The sequence below is a fragment of the Bufo gargarizans genome, chromosome 5, assembly GCF_014858855.1.
Source record: "Bufo gargarizans isolate SCDJY-AF-19 chromosome 5, ASM1485885v1, whole genome shotgun sequence".
Taxonomy (NCBI): Eukaryota; Metazoa; Chordata; class Amphibia; order Anura; family Bufonidae; genus Bufo; species Bufo gargarizans.
Window position 1 is genome coordinate 70,143,387 of NC_058084.1, and position 24,824 is coordinate 70,168,210.

At 42.6% G+C, this 24,824-nt stretch overlaps 1 protein-coding gene across 2 annotated transcripts in view; it reads left to right on the forward strand.

The window, feature by feature from the left end:
• The window catches only part of LOC122939589 (polyamine-modulated factor 1-binding protein 1-like), a 340,683-nt gene that overhangs the window by 305,437 nt on the left and 10,422 nt on the right, over positions 1–24,824 (forward strand). For both annotated transcript variants that reach the window (XM_044295697.1, XM_044295698.1), the window contains one exon: positions 20,777–20,879. In XM_044295697.1, the coding sequence (XP_044151632.1) occupies positions 20,777–20,879 (103 nt within the window). The remainder of the gene's footprint in view (positions 1–20,776; positions 20,880–24,824) is intronic.

Below are 24,824 nucleotides of genomic sequence, written 5' to 3' on the forward strand. Positions count from 1 at the left end.
GTGCCTGCCTCTTGGCTGCTCCCTCCATCGCCGGATGCTTTGATCTGCGCAACAGGGAGATGCAGCGGTGGCCGTGCATTGATCCGGAGGGACGTGGGTGCCGGGGACCTGCTGAGTATCGTGTCTGGAGGGGGCCACGCATTGTGGGGGGGTATTTATACTATTGGATAGCCCCTTTCTGGCTGGTTACTAAGGGGCTAATTATGCCTGTGTTGGGCCATAATGAAAATCCAAGCAGGACTGGATTAAGGAAGCTGCTAATATTGTCTTAAGAGGGGACTGTAGAGAGGCAAAATCTTTTATAAGTATTGTTAGTAAGGAGATTCTCCACCCTAAAGATTAAAAAGTAGTGACCAATGTATAGCTGCCTTTTCATAGCTCTTGGGAGCTGCTTACACTCACCTACTGTATATCTGTACTCCTGGTGCTTTACATAGGGGAGACGTCAACAGAATACAGGGGTATGCAGAGGAAGATGGATGGTGGAGAGGGGCCTGAGAGTTGCCAGTAGGGATGTGATGATGTCATCCTGTAGTTCACAGGAAGTCTGCCACAGGGGAGAGACTGAGTTCCTGTTTGAACATTAGAGCAGGGTGTCGTACTTGAGGTCACATGACCAGGTTCCTATAAAGTAAAGGTTCAAAATATATGGATGCAACTGAGTTATGGTGAAACAACTTAGACTGCTGGAACACCGGTGGTGAGTTAGTAATATATGTAAAATAGAAAAACATCAGCAGCTAGATAAAGTGTCTTAAAATGTTCAGTTAAAGAAGCACTCTGTTTTTTACTACTACATAAGACCTAGGGTAGTAATGATTGAGCTTACCAGCCACTATTTTATAGAATTATAAGCTTTATTCCCAGCCTCCATTGCCCCATGTGACTCTGACTGGCTAATTCACACACAACATCTTTAAAGTGAACCACAACCCAGGCTCTCTAAACAATCCTACAAGAGCCTCAATGTCGGCTTCAAATGAATGAGTAGTAATCCTTAGGCCCCTTTCACTCGAGCAAATTCCATGCGCTGGACTCGCAGCGTGTGTCAGCGAAAGCACCCGTCCTGACCTCCTAGCACTGATGGGGTTACATAGCATTATATTGATTTATGATGCTAAATAAACCTTACAGTTCTGGGATGTATTGGATAACACTTACAGCATTATGTCAGGGCTTTACAGTACATTCCAGAACTGTAAGGGTTACATAAATCAATATAATGCTGTGCGACCCCATCAGTGCTGGGAGGTCAGGACGGGTCTCTCACTGACCAATGCTGCGAGCCCAATGCGTGTAACTTACTTGTCTGAAAAGGGCCTTACTTTTAGTCCACACTAAAAATGCTGTATGAATCGGCTCATCAAAGTCAAGGTCAGAAGGGCAAAGGTGGCCAGTTAGGCCAAGTTCACATCTCTGGGGAACATTTCCGTCAGAGAACAACTTGCTGGCATTGACCGTGGGCAAATATCCAGTGGACCACCCAAGCCTCCCTGTTTACCACTAGCCAGGTACTTCAAAACCTGATGTTGTCAGCATTAATTAATGTAGGAGCATCATCTGCCTGACTGGCAGCCACAGGTGCCCTCCTGAATTTAACTGTATTGATTTCATCAGGACAATGTACGGTTAAAGGGATCCTGTCATGTGGATATTTGATTATAATCTAACTAATTATATACAATCATTAACTACTAAAAAGTACCTTAGATGTATTCACTTACTGGTGTAACAGACAGATGGTTACCTCATAATATACACACAAAGATGCCACATGCCACATGCTAATGAGCTGATTTGAGTCCAGAGTGATGTCATTGAGTCCAGCGTATATTTAATTCAGAGCTATAGCCACTCCCCTGCCCACCTGCTGCTGATTCATATGGAAACAAACTGTCATTCAGCAGCAGGTGGGCGGGGAGAGTCAGGAGCTCATGAATATTCAGGACTCATCATTATGAGCTGGAGCTTTTTAATACAAGATGTTGGCAGATTGACTGGGTCAATTAAAGAAAGTGACCCAGCATTTTTCTAAACAAATCAGTCACTTATTTATGTTGCCCTTAGTTAGGACACCATAAAACTGATGACAGGTTCCCTTTAAATACTGTGGCACAGGGCAGCAGTATCTTGTGTTGCACTGTGGTATTTGGTTTCGCAGAGACAGTATTTTGTTCTGCACTGTGGTATTTGGTTCTATTGGCCGGTATTTGTTCTGCACTATGTAAAACTTACCAGGAAAGATTAAAGGACCTTAACATGTATAGCTTGGAAGAAAGACGAGACAGAGGGGATATGATAAAAACTTTTAAATACATAAAGGGAATCAACAAGGTAAAAGAGGAGAGAATATTTAAAGGAAGAAAAACTGCTACAAGAGGACATAGTTTTAAATTAGAGGGGCAAAGGTTTAAAAGTAATATCAGGAAGTATTACTTTACCGAGAGAGTAGTGGATGCATGGAATAGCCTTCCTGCAGAAGTGGTAGCTGCAAATACAGTGAAGGAGTTTAAGCATGCATGGGATAGGCATAAGGCCATCCTTTATATAAGATAGGGACAAGGGCTATCCATAGTATTCAGTATATTGGGCAGACTAGATGGGCCAAATGGTTCTTATCTACCAACACATTCTATGTTTCTATTGTTGGCCCTGCCTACTGCTGTTGTCCCACGTTCTGCCAATTTGCATCCTCATACAACATGGGGCCACTTTTAGTTTTTTCCAGGGCCACTCTTAAAGGGGTATTCCCATCTCAGACAATGGGGGCATATCCTAGGATATGCCCCCATTGTCTGATAGGTGCGGGTCCCGCCGCTGGGACCCGCACCTACAACGAGAACGGAGCGGGGAGAGCTGCGGCTGGAGGACAGGGTCCGTTCACCACCAAGCGCTGCTCCCATAGAAGTAACTGGGAGCGCACCGCGCACGCGCGGCCCCTGCTCTCATTCATTTCTATGGGGCAGATGGAAATAGCCGAGCCACGCTCAGCTATTTTCAGCGGCTCCATAGAAATGAATGGAGGGCGGCTGCGCACGCGCAGTGCGCCCTCTGTTTATTTTCCCGCTCCGTTCTCATTGTAGACCCGCACCTAGGACCCGCACCTATCAGACAATGGGGGCATTTCCTAGCAGTATGCCCCCATTGTCTGAGATGGCACAACCCCTTTAATTCCCAATCTTCACCTGCCAGCTGGAGTTCACCGGATCCGGCATTGCTGGGTTCTACAGATCACCTGAGTTCACCTGATCCCTATTGACTATAATAGGATCTGCCAGTGATCCCGCCACTTACCGAGCATAAATTCCGGGTTTCAGACAGAAAAATACTGCTGCATGTAGCAGCTTTTATCTGGCCGCTGACAGATGGCATTTGCATCGGGTCAGGCATGCCGAAGTTGTAAACACTGCTAAAGCTGGGGGCAAAATAAAAAGCAAAACAAAAACAAACGGAGTGCTTCTTTAAGAATGCAAGATGAGGAGCCCACGGGTCATAAAACCCTGCATTTGATTGGACATGAAGAGCATCTAATAGCCAAGAAAATCCAGTCCGGCACCTCATTTAATGCACAGTCTATAGATAATATTATAGAATTAAGCATTCTGCTTTTCTTAGGGAAGAGCACAGTATTCCACCGCTCCAGTTACTCATCTCTACGAAAATTACATTAAAGTTGCAGCCTGCACATAAATCATTTCAAAAGTGAGGAACTGAGGCCTGGAAATGTAATAGAATCTAATTGCAGGGTTTTCACATTGCACTTTAGTAAATTGTGATCTTAGCATAAAAACCCAGTGGCCGAGAGCACGGGATTTTATTATAAAGATGTCAGTGTTAGTTGGAAGCGTGCACATATTTTTTATTGGATATTAACGCTTCCAGTGATCAATGACCGTGTGCGGAGTACATTAGAATTTGTTTTTGATCAGCAGAATGCAATTATTCACCAAACTCAAAACAGAAGGCAAACTTGTAAGAGAAGGAGGAAGAGTTATGGCTTTCTCACAGCGCAGGTAATTTTAATATAGACGAGATTGGTCCAAGTCCTGCAGTTTGGACTGATAGATCATCTCGCACAACTATCATTTCAATAATCTCAATGACAGTGCGGCACTGGATACTTGGTACACTATTATAAATTAAATTTACGGCAAATGTCATTGCTGAGAATATGGAGAGAAATCCGTCATTTGTGTTTGTGGAAGTTAAGATAGGGGAAAAAATTTAAGATTCTGTGACAAAACATAACAAAAATGATGTATATGTCGGGGCGATATTACCAGTTGTATGCAATTTCCTTTTTCCATTACAATTTCATTAATATACTGGAGTCACAACTGAGTGTGCTATAGCGGCACAGCGTGTTCTCAGAAGAAATAAGCACATACCTAGATGCCCAGTGATAAGACGAAATGGCAGGTTTGCTTCTTGAAGCGGAAACGGACGCTGCCTTATGTGACAAATTTGCTTCAGCTCAACACGGAATGTGTGGATGGCAGCCATGTTTATCCAGTGCTGTTCTTTAAGGATTCTGAAATACATTTTGGTAAGAGCTGTGAGGCAGAGCACAGCAGGTAGCAATAGGAAATGCTGCAGACATGTTGCAGCTCTGATTACAGCACGGCTGAGTTAAGCACGGGGAGATGGAATATACATCAATAGAAAATTTCATCTCCTGTTCTGAGGACTTGCGAATTTCAGGATTTTCATTTTTCTTTTCTTTTTCTTTTTTTTAATCCCTTTTCTAATAATTGTTCTCTTTGAATGCTACCCTCTTACCCCCAAGAGTAGCAAGATGGGGAGGGAGCAGCACACACAGCCCCCCTCGCTCTACTTTTCTCATCACATTACAATTAAAAGGTTTAGATTCTCAAACATGAGGCTATTTAGGTTCCAGAACTCATGTATAGGCCTAAGCGGGTATTTTTTATAATCTATCTGGAATAAGACTCATCCTGAGCCCTAAAAATATGGGGGATCATTTATTAAGACCCATACCTGGCGTTGCATCCGCCGAAGTTATGAAGAGGCGCCGGCCTCTCAATGACTTTGGCGTATCCACCACTAGTTCTAAATGTAAGACCGCTTCGGAGCTGGCTTACATTTAGACTATTTTATATGCCTAAACCAGGCGTAGAAAATGATGAGTGAGACGGGCCCTAACGCTGGGTTCAGACCTGAGCGTTCGCGATGGAGCGCTCTGTATGCGCGATTGTACGGGCGTTTGCAATCGCGCATACAGAGACAAGCAAACGCCCATTGTCGCACGTTCCCACTGAAGTCTATGTACGGGAACGCGCGACAAGACGCCCCCAAAGAAGCTCATGTACTTCTTGGGGCGTCGGGCGTTTTACAGCGCGATCGTACGCGCTGTAAAACGCCCAGGTGAGAACCATTCCCATAGGGAAGCATTGGTTTCTCCTTGTTGAGCGTTTTACAGCGCATAGGAACGCGCTGTAAAACGCTCAGGTGTGAACCCAGCCTAAATGAAAGGATCCCAAATAGAGTTCTTGAGGAGAATTTGTCAAGAGGGGAAAATTTGAAGTCTGTGTTGGAGTACTTTATGCCACATTTATCAAAGGTCTCATGTTACTTGATACATTTGTCTTATCCTTAGACCTAACACTTTTGTCTAGAAAAGCTACTCCAGTTTTTCTACTCCACCTTCCTCCTGGAGTGAGGTTGTGACTCTTTTTAAAAAGTCTCAATGCTAAATCTGGAGTGAAACTCATTAACATAGCTAACTACACCCACTTCCCCACCCACATTAAAAAACTAGAGCGAGTGGTGTAAAAATGCAAAAAGTCACAAAAGCGCTATTTTTTGTGACTTTTTGACACCAGAATTCTGGAGTGAAGGTACGATAAATCAGGGCCTTTATCTTTAGCCTTCAGGCTGTTGGATCACCAGTGGGTATGTCCACTCCCCAAAATCGCAAGGCCAATGTTCCCCTATCCGCGCTGGTCTTTTTTGGAGGGAATAGCAATGTTTTTGGAGCACACTTTCTTCACCTGTTTAATCAATCACCAGTATACATTCACTATAGTAGAAGTCCTCTCACTCCTAATTTGGACCACAAACTCATAAGAGAAAAGAAAAAACCTCCAATAGTCGAGAACTGCTATCCAGACACAAACGTAATCCTATTTACTGTGATTGTAAAACCGCATATGACCACCCAAAGGAAGCGTACATTTTCTGGATCTGGCGTTTTTTTCCTTATGCACTTATGCTTCTCAACTAAAGAAATAAAACTAAAGAAAACCTGCAAAATCACATTAAAACGCTTTTTATCTACTTACAAAATTGCAGTCCTAATATTGCATGTAAAACAGCACTAGGGCATAAGGACGAAAATACCAGAAAATGTATACCTCCTATGGATGGTCATATGTGGTTTTATGATCACCATGTAAATAGGATTAAGTATATATATGGATATGCATCAGAGGTATTTTCTTTTCTCTAATGAGTTGGAGGTCCAAATTGGGAGCGAGATGACTGCTACCACAGTGGATGTCTACCGGTGATTCATTACATAGGTGAAGAAAGCTTACTCCAAAAATATTGCTTTTCTCTCCATGCGTGGATACAGGAACATTGATCTTATATATTTGCTGCCTTTGTTACCTGCCAGACAGTGTAAAAGTCATCACGTCTGGCCCTTTCAATCAAAGTAGAGTGGGTGTGGCAGTTGCAGAGAGAGTAGAACCTCTAGGTGTAACAGCAACACCCCCGTTGCTCCTAGAGGCTAATTTGCATACATTAAAACATTTTTCTCAGTAATGTGGACACATATGAACATGGGACCAACAGAGATGCCTTCAGCTGCCAAGTGCACATGTAACAGTGCAGCCAGTTTCATAGGTACAGATCTGCTGACAGGTGCCCTTAAAATGTTTTGTTCCCCATGGCTGAGATGGGATAACGTCAGTAAGAAGCGGCCAGAGTGGGCTGTGCCCGCTGTTTCCATAACTCCCATAGCAGTGAATAGGAGCTACACTATTTCTGGTAAGAGCACATTGGGAAGTGAGTACTCAACCTGCACTGTACATGTACTTCGTTCTGATCAAGTGGGCACAGAAAGAAAAAAGTTTCAAGATTTCCTTTACAAAAATGACAACTTAAAGCAAAAAATATATATGCAAATTAGGTATTGTAAAAATATCACATGATTAAAACGATGCCAGAACATCTTTTTTGGTGACCTCGTCTCACAAAAAGCATAATATCTAGCAATCAAGAAAGCATTATGTACCCCAAAATGGTACCAATGAAAACATCACTTCATCCCGCAAAAAACAAGCCTCCAGAGAAGACAATCAGCAGAAAATAATATGGCTCTCAGAAAATGACAACACAAAAACCATGTTTTTTCTTCAAAAATGCTATGTCTAAACATAGTAACACTATAAAATAAAACTATATAAAATTGTGATCTCTGTAGTTGTACTGACCAGCAGAATAAAGTTATTATTTCATTTCTCCTGTTGTACGATGCAGTAACAAAACCCACAAAGCAATAGCAGCATTGCCGCCTTTTCTTTCTCCTGCTTCCCAAAAAGCTAAATAAATCGTCCTCAAAAACTTGTATCTACTGAAAAATAGAAGCAACGATAATGGTGACTCATCAAGCCAAAAATAAGCCCTCACACAGCTCAGTCGAGTAAAATTTTAAAAAATAGTATACGGTACTTCTCAGAAAATGGCTGTACTGGTACCCCGGAGGCTGTTCAAAAGCAACATGGCGCCTGTAAACCAATCCACTATAATCTGCAAAAGCCAAATAGTGGTATTCCCCTTCTGAATCCTGCAGTGTACCCAAATACCAGTTTACGTCCACATTTGTAGCATTTCTGTACCTAGTAGAACCCTCCTAACAATTTAAAGGGTGCGTTGTGAGTCTTAGATGGCACAAGGTGGGCTCAACATATTGGACACTAATGTCATTTCTAGGAAAACTTTCAATTTTCATTTTGCACGGTCCACTGTTGACTTATTTCTGCAAAATGTATTTGGGGTCAAAATACTCACCCTGCTCCTTAATACACTGAGCAGCCGAATTTTCCAAAATGGGGTCACTTCTCCAGGGTTCAATTTATTATTTCCCCCCAAAACCTCTACAGTTGTCAGCACAAGCGGTATAAATCACCACATTGGGCCGCAAAGGAAACCGCATCATAATAAGAGGGCTTACTTTTCACCCTGGCATACAATGTGCACACTCCATAAAGTAAAAAACAGCACTGAAATGGCATATTTGTGGAAAAATTGCAAATTTCGCTTAGTTTCTAAGATTCTAAATGTTCTGATGTCTTAAAAAAATAAAAATACATTTACAAAATGATGCCAACCTAAAGTAGGCATATGGTGAATATTAATTAGTAACTATTTTGTGGGGTATCACTATCTGTCTTAAAGGGGTTGTCCGGCTTCAGAGCTGAACTCGGAAACCACCCGATCTGCACTCATTTACCACGAATGAGTGGAGCATTAGAGCTTTTTACAGTCCGATGCCCCTCCTTGTCTTTTGCTGAATTGTGCAGGGCAAGGGAATTTTCTTGAGATGCGGTGATATACCCTGGCTACCCATGGGTAAGCTAGGTGGCAGCCTCCGCCCAACAGCAAGCCCGGTGATGTCACCGGCACTAAAATCTACATCATATCAGTTGTTGCAACGTTTTCATGGTAAAGGATTTTACTCTATTCAATGGAAGTATGAGATCTGCGTTTTTTGTTCAGATTTTCTACGCACAAATCTGCGACATGTACAGTGATGTCATATTTGCAAAATTAGGCAGAAAGGTGAATAATGGCATGTCTGTAAGGGTTAATCGACAGTAGAACAGGGGGAAAACTTTTACGTAAATCTGCATGTATTAACATGCAGTTTTATATGAGGATTTTGCTGCTGATGAAACCCCATTGTTATAATATAAATGCTCTGGATCAGTCTTGTTTTACGTATGGTTTCTATTTAGATGCGATAAGTTAACAAAGAAGAATAAGATTTGTGGATACTGTATATTTAAGTGCTGTTCTCATGTAAGATGCATTTGTTTATTAAACTTATGTTTTTGGCACCCTGATGAAACCCAAAGGAAATAGTAAGGGAGTTGTAATTTAGCGGTAGCCAGTGTACTGTACGCTGTCTCTCCGTGGAGTACTTCTGATATATCTATCATTGTCTGTTTCTATGACTGATAGTTTAATAATGTTACTAGGAACAACAAAACCATGACACACAGGGACGGTGAATCCAGATTGCAATAAGAGGGCTGTATTTTTCAAAGAAGTTGTCTATAGGCACATTTTGGGCACACACTGTGTTTGTTGAAACATGAAGGATTGCAGTGTTTGGAGGGCACCCGCTGAATAGACAAGCTCCTAGGTAGTTTTATGTCTATAGCAATGCAGACACTGGCATCACTGCAAAATATGAAATAATATATTTAAAGAGGAGCTTTCACTTCAAAATGCAGTGCAATCTGCAGGCAGCATGTTATAGAGCAGGAGGGGCTGAGCAGATTGATATATAGTTTTGTAGGGAAAGATTCAGTAAAACTTGTAAGTTATAAACATACAGTATCTCTGCTTTTTTCTAACTTAAAGGGGTTTTCCGAGACTTTTATAGTGATAACCTATCCAGGTCATCAGTATCTGATTGGTAGGGGTCTGACACCCAGGACCCCCGCCGATCAGCTGTTTAAAGAAGGCAGTGGCGCTCACAGTAGTATAGGGTCACAGCGCAACACACATGTTTGCTTCAATCCCGACCCCAGTATCACAAAAAAATCCAACAGTGTTGCTCCCAAAATCGCTGTGTAGCCATAGCCATACCCGAAGACCACCTCTTTTAACAGCTCTCAGGGAAGGTGATAGCAGTGATTGATATAATTCCCTGTGTAAGTGTATATACAGAGATAGCAGTTAGTCACTGATAGCTGTACACAGGGGAGGTATTATCACTGATAGCATTCTTTGTGTAAGTGTGTATACAGAGATAGCTGTCAGTCACTGATAGTTGTACACGGGGGAGGTGTTATCCTGGATTTGATAGTATTCTCTGTGTAAGTGTGTATACAGAAGTAGCTGTCAATCACTGATAGCTGTACACGGGGGGAGGTGTTATCAGTGATAGTATTCTCTGTGTAAGTGTGTATACAGAGATAGCTGTCAGTCACTGATAGCACCTCCCCTGTGTACTGAGAACTGTTCATGGTGCTGGTCGTAAGAAAAGGAAGAGATGTAAATGTATAAATGACAAGTTTTACTGAATCTTTTCCCAGAAAACAAGATATATAAATCTGCTCATCTTCTCCTGCTCTGTAACATGCTGCCTGCAATTCATTTTGGGGGTGACAGGTTCTCTTAGTAAGCAGAGCATGTTCCTTTTGTGCAAATATGTGGTCTGTGCCGCTCAACCTGCTCCATATATTGAGGAACTAGAATAAAACCATTGAACTGTATTTGACATGCAGTTAAATTGCATTTAAATAGTTATCAATATCATCATGTAGACCTCCACTGGTCTGGGGGTTATCTTGAAAAAATGTTTTAAGTTTTTAGGGCATGGGTGTTAGATTCTATTTGATTCTATTTAATTTTAAGCCACCATTTTAGGAAAAATTGATTAGTTAACACGAAGCGCGAGGAAATTTGGCTTTATGACAAATCAATTTTTTTTTCTAAAAATCTGATGGAAGTCGATTCGCTTAACAATAACCAGTACCAACAACAGAATTTCAGAAATTGACTGCACAAACTTTGACTTATCAAACTTTTCATTATAATTTCCTGCTTTCGTCTCCAGAATTCTATCATAAAGGCTGCTTGTGATATCCTTCCTAACATGACTGTGACAAGATGGCGGAGACTTGCAGATGGCACTTAGTGATTATTTGCTGGTGTGGGACATTAAGGGATTAATGTCACTGCTGATAAGATGTCTTGTTAATATTTATTTATTCAGAAATATTTGCCGCTAGAGATAAAACAAGACATAAATGTTGTCTCTTTGTGTACCACAGTTGCATAGGGTACAGAGACGGAGGCAAAGGGGAGAGCTAGCAATTATATCCAGTGCTGTGTGTGTGCAAAGGTCGGAAAGTCTCTGGTAGAGTCAGATAAAGGCTTCTGGGCCACGTCACATACCGCATTGTATTTGCCCTTTCTCCCCTTACAGTTACGGTAATAAGGCAGGCTGCAGGAAGAATCATGCAGCAATTATTCATATTTGTTGTCACTAATCATTCAGTCTGCCGGGTCTCATAGAAATTAAATCAGCCTGACACTCTGCTCCACAGATCTGACTGTTGCATTAGGTATAAGCAGCAGTCTACAATATGTGGGTGAAAAATAATATAACTGTTTATCTTGGTCTAACACATTCATACAGTACATAATATATCACAATATAGCCAGTCTCAGTCACCTTCCCTGACAACATGCTGTAGAAAATGACATCTGCCTAAACAGCAAGCACTGCGACTACTTCTTCATATTGAAGGTTAACAAATTTTCCTTTTTATTTAGACGCATCAAAAGTCACATTGCACCAAAGACCTGCTTTTAACAAAGAGATCTTGGCCCTCATATGAGGCCATTGCTCAACTGACATGAAAGTGAATTTCCGCTTGTTGTTTTTAAATTCTGTTCTGATGAATTTCTCAATATAACTTCACTGCAATCAGAGCATCCGTTATTTGATACAGAGCTTGAAATCACCCTCATATCCACAGATATACAAGATAACATTTTTGCTACTCAAAACAACCAATCGCGAGGGAGAATACTGCATACTGTGTTAAGTTCAGTGTATGGTAGCCTGCTACCAAGCCTAGAAGAGACACTTCAAGTTATCAAAGAAACAAAGAAAAATAAGGCTTTTGTGGCCTTCGACCCAGATATTTAAGACTGGACGAGGTACTGCTTACAAGCTTCATGAGATCATCAGCAGTATCTAGAATGATCTCACCAAACCTCAGAAATGGCAGCATTATCTATATCTTTAACAAGGGTGACAAATTGCAGTGTACTAACTGTCGGCCATTGCCCTGCTCTCCGACAAGGTGAATCCTCAAATGTGTCCGAACTTGTTATTTGTAGCAAGGCAAATCCAAGATAAATCTGCGAGTAACATCAAAATCTGTTTCATTGATGTGGCAAGGGCCTTTGACCTCTCTCAATTGGGAGCAGGGGCAGACTGGGAACTTTAAAAGGGTTGTCTCATCACAGACAATAGGGGCATATTGTAAAGATATGCCCCCATTATCTTATCGGGAACGGAGCCCCGCAAAGTGGTGGCTGGAGGCCTCTGGTCCAACCACCACCAAGCTCTCTCCCCATAGAAGTGAATGGGAGCACACCACGCATGACCAGCTACCGCTCCCATTCACTTCTATGGGCCTGACGGAAATAGCCCTGGACCTTTAAGTCGCCCTAGGGGAAAAAAACCTGACAGTATCCCCAAGTTGTAGGCAAGTCCAAATTAACAAATGGTGGGGCAACACAAGTAGGGAGGGCCAACAGAAGCCACAAGTAGGCAGGGACAACAGAGTATGTGAGGCCAGCAATACTGTAGTGCAGCACAATATACCACCCCAGCAAAATGAAATGTCACAGTGCAGCATTAATACTGCCCTATCAACGTACTGAGAACGGTGATACAGTTGAATTCAGGAGTGCACCTGGCTACTGGCCAGGTGCATAAGTACCTGATGCTCCTAGCATTTGAGAGCATCACTTCATATGTACAGTCCATGGCCAGCAGCCATGAGGAGGGCTCAGGTGGCCCCCTGGACTTTGGCCCACCAGGAATTTTCTCTGTAAGGAATATGGCCAGTCTGCCCCTGATCGGGAGGCCCTTTTGAACATATATCAAGAGTCAGATGCCCTACCAAACTCATCAGTTTCCTGATGTTGCCATGTAACTAGATGACTGTAACTGTCTTTGGTATTGGGACAGAAATGATCCCTTCAGTATTTCAACTGGTGTCAAGGAGGGATGAGTCATTACACCGACCTTACTTACCACCTATCTCATTGATATCCTGTACGGCAGGGCTGGCCAACCTGCGGCTCTCCGGCTGTTGCAAAACTAGAATTCCCACCATGCCCTGCTGTAGGCTGATAGTTGTAGACAGTCTGGGCATGCTGGGAGTTGTAGTTTTGCAACAGCTGGAGAGCCTCAGGTTGGCCATTCCTGCTGTAAGGGTTTGGCCACAGCAGGCTCTAATTAAATTAATACAAATAGTCCTTCAAAACGTAATTGTACCATAATATGGCTCTGCTCAGCATGCTAATTGAACAAAAAAAGAAAGAGCCATCCGAGCTACAACAATGTACCTATAAAATCAATCTTTTATTACATAATTACATTAAAATCCAAGACACCCCTACTAATTTGGAGACAAGATACAACAAGGTGGCAGACCAGCACAAGATCCTAGGTTAAAAAGTAACACACGAACAGCCAAGACTATGTAGTGGCACCTGATGGTTCACAGAAAAAACGTGTTACAAAGGTCTACCCTCAGTGGGATTGCCACTAAATCAATTATAGGCTTCCTTTGAAAGTGCAAGTATGACATGGACTACAAGTGAGCCTGAAATAAAGGGCAGTCCCTTGATCCTCCTGACAAAGCGTGAATACGAAACGTGGGTCGAGGTTTGGGGGGTCCAATACCACATGACCATTAACAATACCGACTAACTAGACACAACAATCAATATTAGTTTAATTAGTGCCTGCTGTGGCTCGTATAGCCTCTCGGTTCTTGAATGCAGCACGTCTGCGTTGCAACTTCCATACAACTGTGCCATGTGGTCATACACTTACTGATGTCCAACCGCTCTCCCTGTGGCGTTGAGATCACATTCTGGTTTGAGAGGTTATTCAACCTACAACACCTCAAGGCTAAGGCTACTTTCACACTTGCGTTTTGGCTTTCCGTTTGTGAGATCCGTTCAGGGCTCTCACAAGCGGTCCAAAACGGATCAGTTTTGCCATAATACATTCTGAATGGATAAGGATCCGCTCAGAATGCATCAGTTTGCCTCCGTTCCGTCTCCATTCTACTTTGGAGGCGGACACCAAAACGCTGCTTGCAGTGTTTTGGTGTCCGTCTGACGAAACTGAGTCAAACGGATCTGTCCTGGCACACAATGTAAGTCAATGGGGAAGGAGCCGTTTGGCTCAGTTTCGTCAGACGGACACCAAAGTAGAATGGAACGGAAAGCCAAAACGCCAGTGTGAAAGTAGCTTTAGCCTTGAGGTGTTGTAGGTTGAATAACCTCTCAAACCAGAATGTGATCTCAACACCACAGGTTTTCACTGACACAATCTGGCACAATAGACCACGGATCCGTCCTCCATTGACTTTCAATTGTGTTCAAGGCAGATCCGTCTTGGTTATGTTAAAGATAATGCAAACGGATCCGTTCTGAAGGGATGCAGATGGTTGTATTATCTGAACAGATCCGTCTGTGCAGATCCATGACGGATCCGCACCAAACGCGAGTTTGAAAGTAGCCTAAGACCAAAGTGACAATGTCAATAGTCACTGACCTTCAGAAGATGTTCCTGGTCAGGTAACTGGGCCCCTGTAATCACTATTGCTGGAGAAACAGAAGTTGTTGACCACTTCCCCTACCTTGGCAGTCACCTATCCCAGAATGCTAACATTGAGGAGGACGTTCAGGACTGCATGAGCTTTGCCAGCATGTCCTTTAGGAAAATGCAGCTTTGGGTATTCAAGAACCATGACCTTAAAGAGGATATTTCACCGGGTTTATGTTGCCTGATCCATGTAACGCTTATAGATAGGAGTGTTTTTATGAAAACAGCAGCAAGAAACACATTAAGTGACACATCAATGGAGGGGTACTCCACTACTTTTGACGCTCCACTGATTCGGGTCTTCTGTCAGGTTAAGTGCCATCTTATTATGGAGATTAGGCAATGTAAAATGAGATTGTGAGAGGCACATGAGTTATGAGCAAGATGCAATAGGAAGAGATGCTGAACAGTAGCTAAATGCCTTCAACACTTGCACAAATACAGGCAGCAATATCTCCCGTACCTGTGCTTGACATGTTTAGCCCCTGCGAAGAAGTGGAGACAGCCCCCCGATAGCCAATCATGTGTTTGCTGCCAATTTACAATGGTAATCTGTTGAGATATATATATATATATATATATATCTATTACAGTACAGTATGCACAGTATAGTACTCAGAGAGACAGGCACACACAATTCACTACCCTGTGGTAGTGCACCTGCTGTCGTTTTTTGTCTGTACTATCCCTTTCTCCCTCTTTCCGGACTATTTCCCCCTGCTTTTCCATTGATGGCTTTGGTCAACGTCTGTCCCCTGCTGGAGCAGCAGCATCTAGGTGTCCTGTGGAGCTTATGTGATGCTGCTGCAGCAGAGGGATGCTCTAAACCAGCAAATCAGAGCTGTATTGTATTGCATTGTATGGATTTCGCCAAGCCCCATTTAAATGTACTATATTGGACAGTTGCAGAATCGTATGCAACATATCTGCCCTGTTATCAAATACCTGTATGGCCCTAATACCTGCCAGTATTCTGGTGTACAACGATGGCGGTCAACTAGCATGTACTTGATGAGAAAGCCCAGTTACAAGGTATGCAGTATCATCAATATTAGCATTGATATATAATTCAGCACCCGGCTTACACACATAGCCTTTAAGTATCAGCATGTGAATAGCGAGCACAGAGAAATCAGTATCTTTTATAGTTTTATAGTCCAGTTCACACTTTCAAACATGATGAATTATTTGGATTTTTTTGTAAATGCTGCAAAAATGTTGTTGAATAGTTATTTCTTTATGCGAATTTAATGGATGTTCCTCTCTGATCATTATAATAGCATTAAAACGCCATATACAATATTAGTTGACAGCAGCACTCACTGTTATATAGGGGGTTCACATCTCCTAAACTCTACTGTCTCCGAGTGTTACGGATACCGAGGAAGAGATCACTCGAGTGTAGTGAACTTTTATATATATATATATATATATATATATATATATATATATACACACACACAGGAAAAGCCCACCATGAAGGTACAGCTGCAGTATGCTGGGCCAAGATAAGCCCTCGATCAGCCAGTGTTGCATATTAGTAATAGAGTGGATGGCCCTATATGAGGATCAGCGTTTACAGTGCCCCTTACGGGAACGACCCACAGAGATTCCCTCATTTGGCGCAGAAATTCAGACAGACATTAGATTGAGAAGGCAGCCTTTGTTTCACCGGGAAGAGAAACGGCTCTGTATAATACATCAATATCTATTTCTGAACAAAGGGATTTTTATAAAGCGTGCACGAGAACAAGCCATTGTCATATGCCATTTCCTGTAGCTGGAAAAAAAAACTGTTCGTGCTATTGATTAGTGCCAGTCACAATGAAGAAAAAATGCATTCAAAAAGGATCAGCTTTTAGAAACCCATAATTACATCTCCAGCAAGGAGAGTTATTTACCGATGCATCTCCTCAACCATGATGCAGCTAATATTCAGCTCTTAAACATCAAATTGCAGCAGATGTTCACCGACGCGCAGGGTTTCATGTCAGTTTCTTTTAAGAAGAAATGTATTTGTCATTTTTTCACAGCTTCATTTTTTGACTTAATACAGGGAACAGCAATTATATTGTATCATTTTAGTAACGCGTAAAAAGTCTGAAAGAGTTAAACAGGCTATAACTGGATCTCCGGGACTGTTCTTGTGCAGATCCATACAGACGCACACATTGAACCCTGGCAAGTTTACAGTGTCCTTCTGCAAATATGTCCTCCAAGATCAGGTCACCTCTTTGGGTATGGAAGTTGGAGTGATGACTACTATAATGAGAAACTCTAGAGGTCATCCCAGAATATAAAAAAAGTATCACCTATTCATGAGATAAGTCATAAGTTTCTGTCCGGTGGGGGTTCAACCGCTGGGACCACAAGAACAAAGAAGCCATGCACTGTTCTCCTTTGAATGGAGCAGCAATCAAGCATGCACAATGCTGCTCCATTCACATTCTGTGGGACTGCCAAAGATAGCCCAGTACAGAGCTTTGGCAGTCTCATAGAGCTTGAATGGCCCAGCAGTGCACAGACCCGACTGTCACTCCATTCAGACAGGGGAAGTGGGACTTTGGGACTCTGTTCTCGTGATCAGTAGGGTGTCCCAGCAGTTTAACTTCTATCAATCAGAGACTTATTGACTATCCTAATTGTCTTTTTGGGTCAACCCCTTTATAGGTTAGGGTGTAAGTGTCTGATCATCTGAGGTTTGACCTCTGGGGCCCCTGCTAATGACTAGAACAGGGGCCCATGTCCCTTGTTTGAATGGCTTTTGTCTGCTGTTCTATGGGACCACCAGAAATAGTTAATTACAAGTGCTCAGCTCCAAAGAGTTGAATGGAGCTGCGGAAAAGCATGGGAACATGGGCATCCATTCCAGTGACTGGTGGGACCCCAATGGTTGGAACCCTGCCAGTCAGTCACTTATCCCCTATGTTGTGGATCGGAGATAGGTTGTTATCATAACAACTCCTTTAAAGGGAACCTGTCACCGGGATTTTGGGTATAGAGCTAAGGACATGGGTTGCTAGATGGCCGCTAACACATCCGCAATACCCAGTCCCCATAGCTCTGTGTGCTTTTATTGTGTAAAAAAAACAATTTGATACATATGCAAATTAACCTGAGATGAGTCCTATACCTGACTCATCTCAGGTTCATTTGCATATGTATCAAATCGGTTTTTTTTAATACAATAAAAGCACACAGAGCTATGGGCACTGTGTATTTCGGATGTGCTAGCGGCCATCTAGCAATCCATGTCCTCAGCTCTATACCCCAAATCCCCTGTGGACAAGTGGAATGCTGAAGCCCAGTTGTCAGTTTATTCATACATTTTCTGGTGTAATAACAGAGGAAGGACACATTGCAGAATTCTAAGAGAAGATGCTTCATAATTATTTACATAAAGCAGATCTGCCGCCTGCATATGCTAGCTTATTTAGGAGGAGCATATTACTTTGACTGGTCTGCTCTAGTATTACTCCAAATGGCACAAAACATATTGGCCCAGATTTACTAATCCTGAAAATGGCGTAAGCTCAGACAGGTTGTCTAGACCTGCACTTGACTTATCACAGGCTTTCAGGCTTTATAATAAATCGGATGCACTTTTCTCTGACTCAGTAGTATCGGTTGGCTTACTGTGAGATAGATTTTTATGCCCCAATTTTGTCGTGAAATGGCGCATCACAGGCCCAGCCCCCTTTATTGTGAAGTCCCACCTCTTTCCACTAAGCCCTACCCCTTTTCAAGCATGTTGGAAAAAAGTGTAGAAACCTAGATATGTCAGTTTGTGCCTCTTTTTAAGACCTTTTTGGCACAGACACATTAGTAAATCTGGACCATTGTGCCATTTGGCTAATAGGTGGAGTCTAAGAAAGCAGTGAACTCAAAATTATGAATTCACTGATAGGAGCGCTCCCTGGCCCTCTCACATCTGACAGCTGCCATGTATACATGTAGGCCTTCAGTCATAGGTGGTAGAGGCGGGGAGAGTGCTTTCCTCATGAATAAAGCACCGCACCTGATGGGTTAAAGGCCGCAGCGCCTTGTCATAGAGGTAGGGTGCCGGCTATGTGATTCCACCACCGGCACCCGCCTCATGTATTTGTAATAAACGTTAGTTATCTTAATTGGTGTCGCAGTGTGCCCCCAACCCCCCCAGTATTAAAGTCATTGGTGGCAGTGGCCACAGGGTCCCCTTCCTCCTCATTAGTGGTGCAGTGGCATTTCCGACCGGTTACCATGGCAGCCAGGATGTTACTGAAGCTCTGGCTGCCATGGTAAGCTCCCTGCTGCTGTGTGCGCAAAGTCCTATAGAGCTCTATTAGGTTGAATAGGACAAGGGATTAAACGATTTTAGGTTCTAGCCCCTAAGGGGGCTAATAGTTATTAAATAAAAAGTAAAAAAAAACACCAAAATATTGAGTTTAAATCACCCCCCCTATAAAATATAAAAAAAACAATAAATAAACATATCGACACATCCGAAAAAGTCCAAACTATTAAAATGAACGCCGTAGCAGAAAAAATTTATAAAAACCACATGCACGCTGTAGTTTGCTCTCCGATATGAGAATGCAACTAAATGGAACGGTACGCATTTTGGAGCATTCTGTTCTGTTCATTGACAATGAATGGGGACAAAACAGAAGCATTTTTTTCCGGTATTCAGACCCTATGACGGATCTCAATACCGACAATCCAGACAATCTGCTGATCACTAGTGGAGGAGACCGCTGCATTTACCTGCACCAATCTCCTCCAGAGTATGAGCTTTCGCTAATGCCATCGCTCTTCCCCATAAGGACTCGTTTGCCGGCAGGAGATCGTGTTTACACGGCACTATCTGCTGCCAGTAAACAATCATGTTTGCGTGTGCACAAATGATTGAATTACCGAAAAGCTCGTTCATCGGGTAATCGGCAATGCATTTACATTGCCTGAACATCGCTAACGAGCATTACTTTGAACGCTCTTTAGCGATAATCTGTGCGATTCTCGGCCTGTGTAAAGAGCCCTTTGATAAATTATCTGGCAGATGGCATAAGCATCTCTCCGTTCAATGCATTATGTTTAGAACAAGAACTGACTTCAGTATTAATGTATTGAGTCCCTGGAATTAGAAAACTACAGATCACTCAGGTTTTAGTGACTCGAGCCTTTACTTACAGTAATTCCATGGAAGTCATTTTCTCTCTGTAGAAGTAGTGAAGAACATAATGGGATGCATTGATAGTAGGTTAGACACTCATATGCAGAAGTCTGCAGCATTCATCACAGCCCTTCGTACCTAATGCATATTTAATCACAAATATGTTTGCCCTTGTTCATACTATTACAAACAAGGATGTGTTAAGTACTACACATCCTGCCATTAGCGCTACCCTTGAATCTTCCTTATAGTTATTCTGTTCCAGCGTCTCTCTTGACAGACTCCACAGGCAAGTTACAAGGAACTTTGAAGCAGTCTCCGTCTATCACAAGGACAGGCTGTCAGATCTGCATGTCTGTGTGCGATCTGCCTCCCTGACTGCTCTTTGATACCCAGTAATGACTGTACGTCAACCTATTTGTGAATAATATACATAATATTTCATTGGATGCTTTTGCCAGTTACTTTGCTGCTTAAATTTATTTTTGTTTTTGGAAAACTTCACTTTTCCTATAAAGTCTGTTTGCTTTCCCAGGTCTCTGTGTTAACACGTAGACCCAATATGATTATGACAATATTTTTATTGCAGAGGTGAAGCGAAATCTGCAAAGATGCCATTTTTGTTGAATGTTTGTGATAAAAAAAAAAAAAGTTAAGTGTTTAGTTAGACTCTGTTCAAACTGGTGTTATGACTTGATGCCGCGTCGACTTATAAAGGGTTCTTTTGAAATCTTTGTCATTTTGACGACAAAAACAGTGCTGCAGCCAGTGGCGAAAACCTTGACGGTGTTGGGATGCCAGACACAGTCCATGGACAAGCGTGGCACTGCTTCTGGGGGCGAAAAAATAATTTTTATTTCCTATTATAATTTTTTTTCTAATTGTGTACAACCCCTTTACTCCATACTTTAGGTCTTTGTGAAAGACGCTGCATCTAAGAGTATACATAGAAAAGTAAAGTAGTGGTGCCTGATGTAAATAAGCCTTGTATTCCTATTTTATATTAGGTTGGAGCACACAAACCTACTGGAGAAGAATCTAGAAGCCACCGAAGACATGCAAGTTCGGTTAAAGAACAATATAACGTCCATTCATTTTTTAAGCCAGAAGGTGAGCTACATATATAATTTTCCTGCTCAAAAACCTAGAACTGCCACGGAACAAACCATGTACCCATGGTACTAAATGTTATATCCCCAAGGATGCAAGAGGCTGCAGAAAGGAAGAAAATCAAAGCATAAAATTGTCACCTTTTATCATAGTACTAAAATGTGCAAACTCAATCAGTAATATTATGTCATTAATAATATTACATTTTAAGCAGATTTGTTTTCCATTCAAATTTTCTCTTTTAAATGAAGAGAAGGTACCGCCATGGGCACCGTATCAAAGCCCTGTGTATGATAGCTGCGCAGGTGTGGTCAAAACACTTAAGCTCAGTATAGTGAAAATGTAAATGGTTAGGTGTTCGAATGCACAACCTCTAGACCACAGAAGAGATTACTTATTCTTCCCACCACCACCATATTGAGAGTGCCCCTGACTTCTCCTACAGAGCTCAGTTGGTAAAATGGCCTCCCTCTCTCTCACATGTACATTGTGTGGTGCCTAGCGAATAGTAAAGGACTATACAAATAAAACACCAGATTAATACAGTGGCAGGAGCGAGAGGTGTAGCCAAGTATGATCTGAGCTGCACCTGCAATGTTTACATGCAAATACTGCATAAATGGAGATGAATTTTTAATGTATTTTTAGCTACTTATCGTTTTTTCTTTTTTTGGGGGGATTACTAATGTTTTGTCATTTCGCATGTTGTAGTGCTGCATGGAGATTGAAAATGTACTGGCAGGTTACTCTACAGATTGCCCAGGAATTCTTCAGACCACAGCAGTGGGACGCCCTGTGACCAGTGTATTTATTGTTGAATTTTCTGAAGCAGAGAACCCCTTTTAAATGGGTTATCCCATGATTAATGTAAAAAAGGAAAATCTGACATCATATAGTTCAGGAATCGGCAACCTCCAGCACCCCAGCTGTGAAACTACAACTCCCAGTGTGCAAACGTGCTTGGCTCTTTTTATAACTCCTATAAAAGTGAATGTAGCATTCTGGGAGTTGTAGTTTCAGAACACTTGGAGTGCCGCAGGTTCCTGATCCCTGATATAGTTCATGACAGTATCTTTCTAACAAACCTAAAACCAGCCCCGTACCACACATGGATCCAGAGATCTCGCCATTCATTGCTCCAATTGATCTGCAAGATTTATTTCAAGCTGGCAGCTCAGGGGGTCTGTTCTTTCTACTGTGGCTGGTGGCAGTTGAAGGATGGAACTGAGCATGAGCTTCATGTCAGTGAGGACACAGATATAAAAAAAGAGAGCAAACAGCAGGTGGCGCTATACAGATTGATTTGATTGACTAACTTTGTAGCTGTACTAAATCTAATATATAAAGCTTAGTGTATGTGTGTGTGTATGTCCGCTAAAGGAATCCGCACGGTCGCATTTACGGTGATCAGGTGTCCGGGAAGGTTTTAGACCAGGTCTCTGCTCTCTAGGACGTACCATTCCTGAAATATTCCCCCAAAAAATGCAATAGACAACAGAAGCTTGGTCACATGACCCTTATCAGCCAATAGAAGCTTGTAGGCCGTTAGTCTCCACATACACAGTTTTACTCCAGGTTTCCATAACAACCCAGCCATTTTTCTTCTCTTCACTGCTGTAGGTCAGCTTTAAAGGAAATCTGTCACCAGGATAATTGCTATTGCAGTAAAGCCATGGCCTAATAGCACTTAGTACCTTATTTCTAGATGTGCCTTTGTTCCAGAAATAGATGTTTTTATCCTCTGAAAATCCAGTTTATTTGTTATGCAAATGAGCCACTAAGTTGCCTTTAGGGGCGTCACTCTTGCAGGAAGGGGCCCAGACACACCCCGTGCTACAATGTGTCCACCCTCAAGATAAAAACTTAAAACCAGGCCCCGTTAAGCCGGTTAGGCCACGCCCCCTCCCACTCCTCAGTGGATAGGGATTGAAAAAATGAAGGTAGAAATCTAATAAAAATCAACTTTTAAGTCCCACTAAGCCACACCCCGATCTGGTTAGGCGACGCCCACTCCTCAGCAAACAGGGATTGAAAAAATGAAGTTAAAAATCAACTTCTGTCAGCTGCAGGGGTGGGAGGGAGAGGGACTTTCTCCCTGCAGCTAACACTCCAGGCCCTGCGCCAGACAGAGGACAGGGAGTCTACAAGCCAGACTGTCCAGCCTAAAACTAAACCTCTGGCCACCCTAGGGGCAGGCTGCTGTGGAGGTCACAGTTAAGGGGATGGTCCACTATGGAGGTCGGTGTTAAGGGGCAGATTGCTGTAAAGGCCACTGTTGAGGTCACTGTCAAGGGGGTGGTATGCTGTGAAACTCACTGTTAAAGGGGAAGGCTGCTGTAAAGGTCAAAGTTAAGGGGATGGGCTGCTGTGGAGGTCCAATTTTAAGGGACAGGGCACTGTGGGGGGTAAGTGTTAAGGGGTGGGGGACTGTGGAGGTCACTGTTTTGGGGGCGGGGTGCTGTAGATGTCACTGTTATAGTGGATAGTGTTGATTTCTTTTAACGACACACACAAACATTAAATGAAATAGATGAAATATACCCGAACGAAGCCGGGTCATTCAGCTAGGATTTAATAACATGCAATTACAAAAGTATTCAGATCCAGTTTTAAACATGTAGAATATTTTTACTGGGACAACTCCTTTAAAGGGCTTCTGTCACTCCACTAAACGCATTTTTTTTTTTTGGTCTCCCTACAATCCTTATGCTGCGATTTCTTAATATATATAGCTATTACACTGTTTGGTTCAGTAGTTCTATCAAAAAACTGACTTTTATATTATGCAAATTACCTCTCTAGCAGCAGGTAGGGCGGCTACCTGCTGCTAGCAGCTGCATCCGCCATTCATAATGACGCCCCCTCCTCATGTTGATTGACAGGGCCAGCGGACGCGCTCGTCCTCTGACTGGCCCTGTCTTCGTTTTAAATCTCGCGCCGGTCTTCAGTTGGCGCAGGCGCACTCAGAGGAGGACGCTCGCTCAGCCGCTCCATCCTCAGCGCGCCTGTGCCGATGACGTCACATGTACACCCGGCGCAGGCGCACTGAGGATGGAGCGGCCGAGCGAGCGTCCTCCTCTGAGTGCGCCTGCGCCAACTGAAGACCAGGCGCGAGATTTAAAACGAAGACAGGGCCAGTCAGAGGACGAGCGCGTCCGCTGGCCCTGTCAATCAACATGAGGAGGGGGCGTCATTATGAATGGAGGATGCGGCTGCTAGCAGCAGGTAGCCGCCCTACCTGCTGCTAGAGAGGTAATTTGCATAATATAAAAGTCCGTTTTTTGATAGAACTACTGAACCAAACTGTGTAATAGCTATATATATTAAGAAATCGCAGCATAAGGATTGTAGGGAGACCAAAAAAAAAAAATGAATTTAGTGGAGTGACAGAAGCCCTTTAAGGAGTAAATAAGGCAAAATATTCCACTTTTTTAGATTATTCTAGGCAGTTCGACGGTATAATATTTTATCACTTTTTGTATTCAGTGGGCTATTCATTTGTTTTTTTACCCGTTCAGCTTTCTGAAGCTTCACTGTCAGCGTCAGACATTTGTTATTGCTGTTTTCATTTCTTATATAGTAGTCTGAGAACCTGCTTGCAATGACAAGAGAGTTTGCAGTTACAAAGAGCTAGAAATCAGCAAGTTGTCGAGCTCCGTAGTAAATGATCGGGATTCTGAACTACTTTCAGAGAGAGGTCTTTAACTGTAAAGTATAGTCAAGAAAACCTACAGCCGTGTCCACTGTCATTACTCACCTGAGAGAGTGCACAAATATCAGGAGACAGTAGCATGTGACAGCGACAAAGCCTCGTCTGTGTACTGCTCCCTCAATAAATTTCACGGTTTATGCTAACCTGTCGCTGAAAGTCTAGATTTCTTTTTGCAAACTTTTTACATTCCGTATCCCCTGGTGGATAGATCAAAAGAATTTCCTACATTTCTT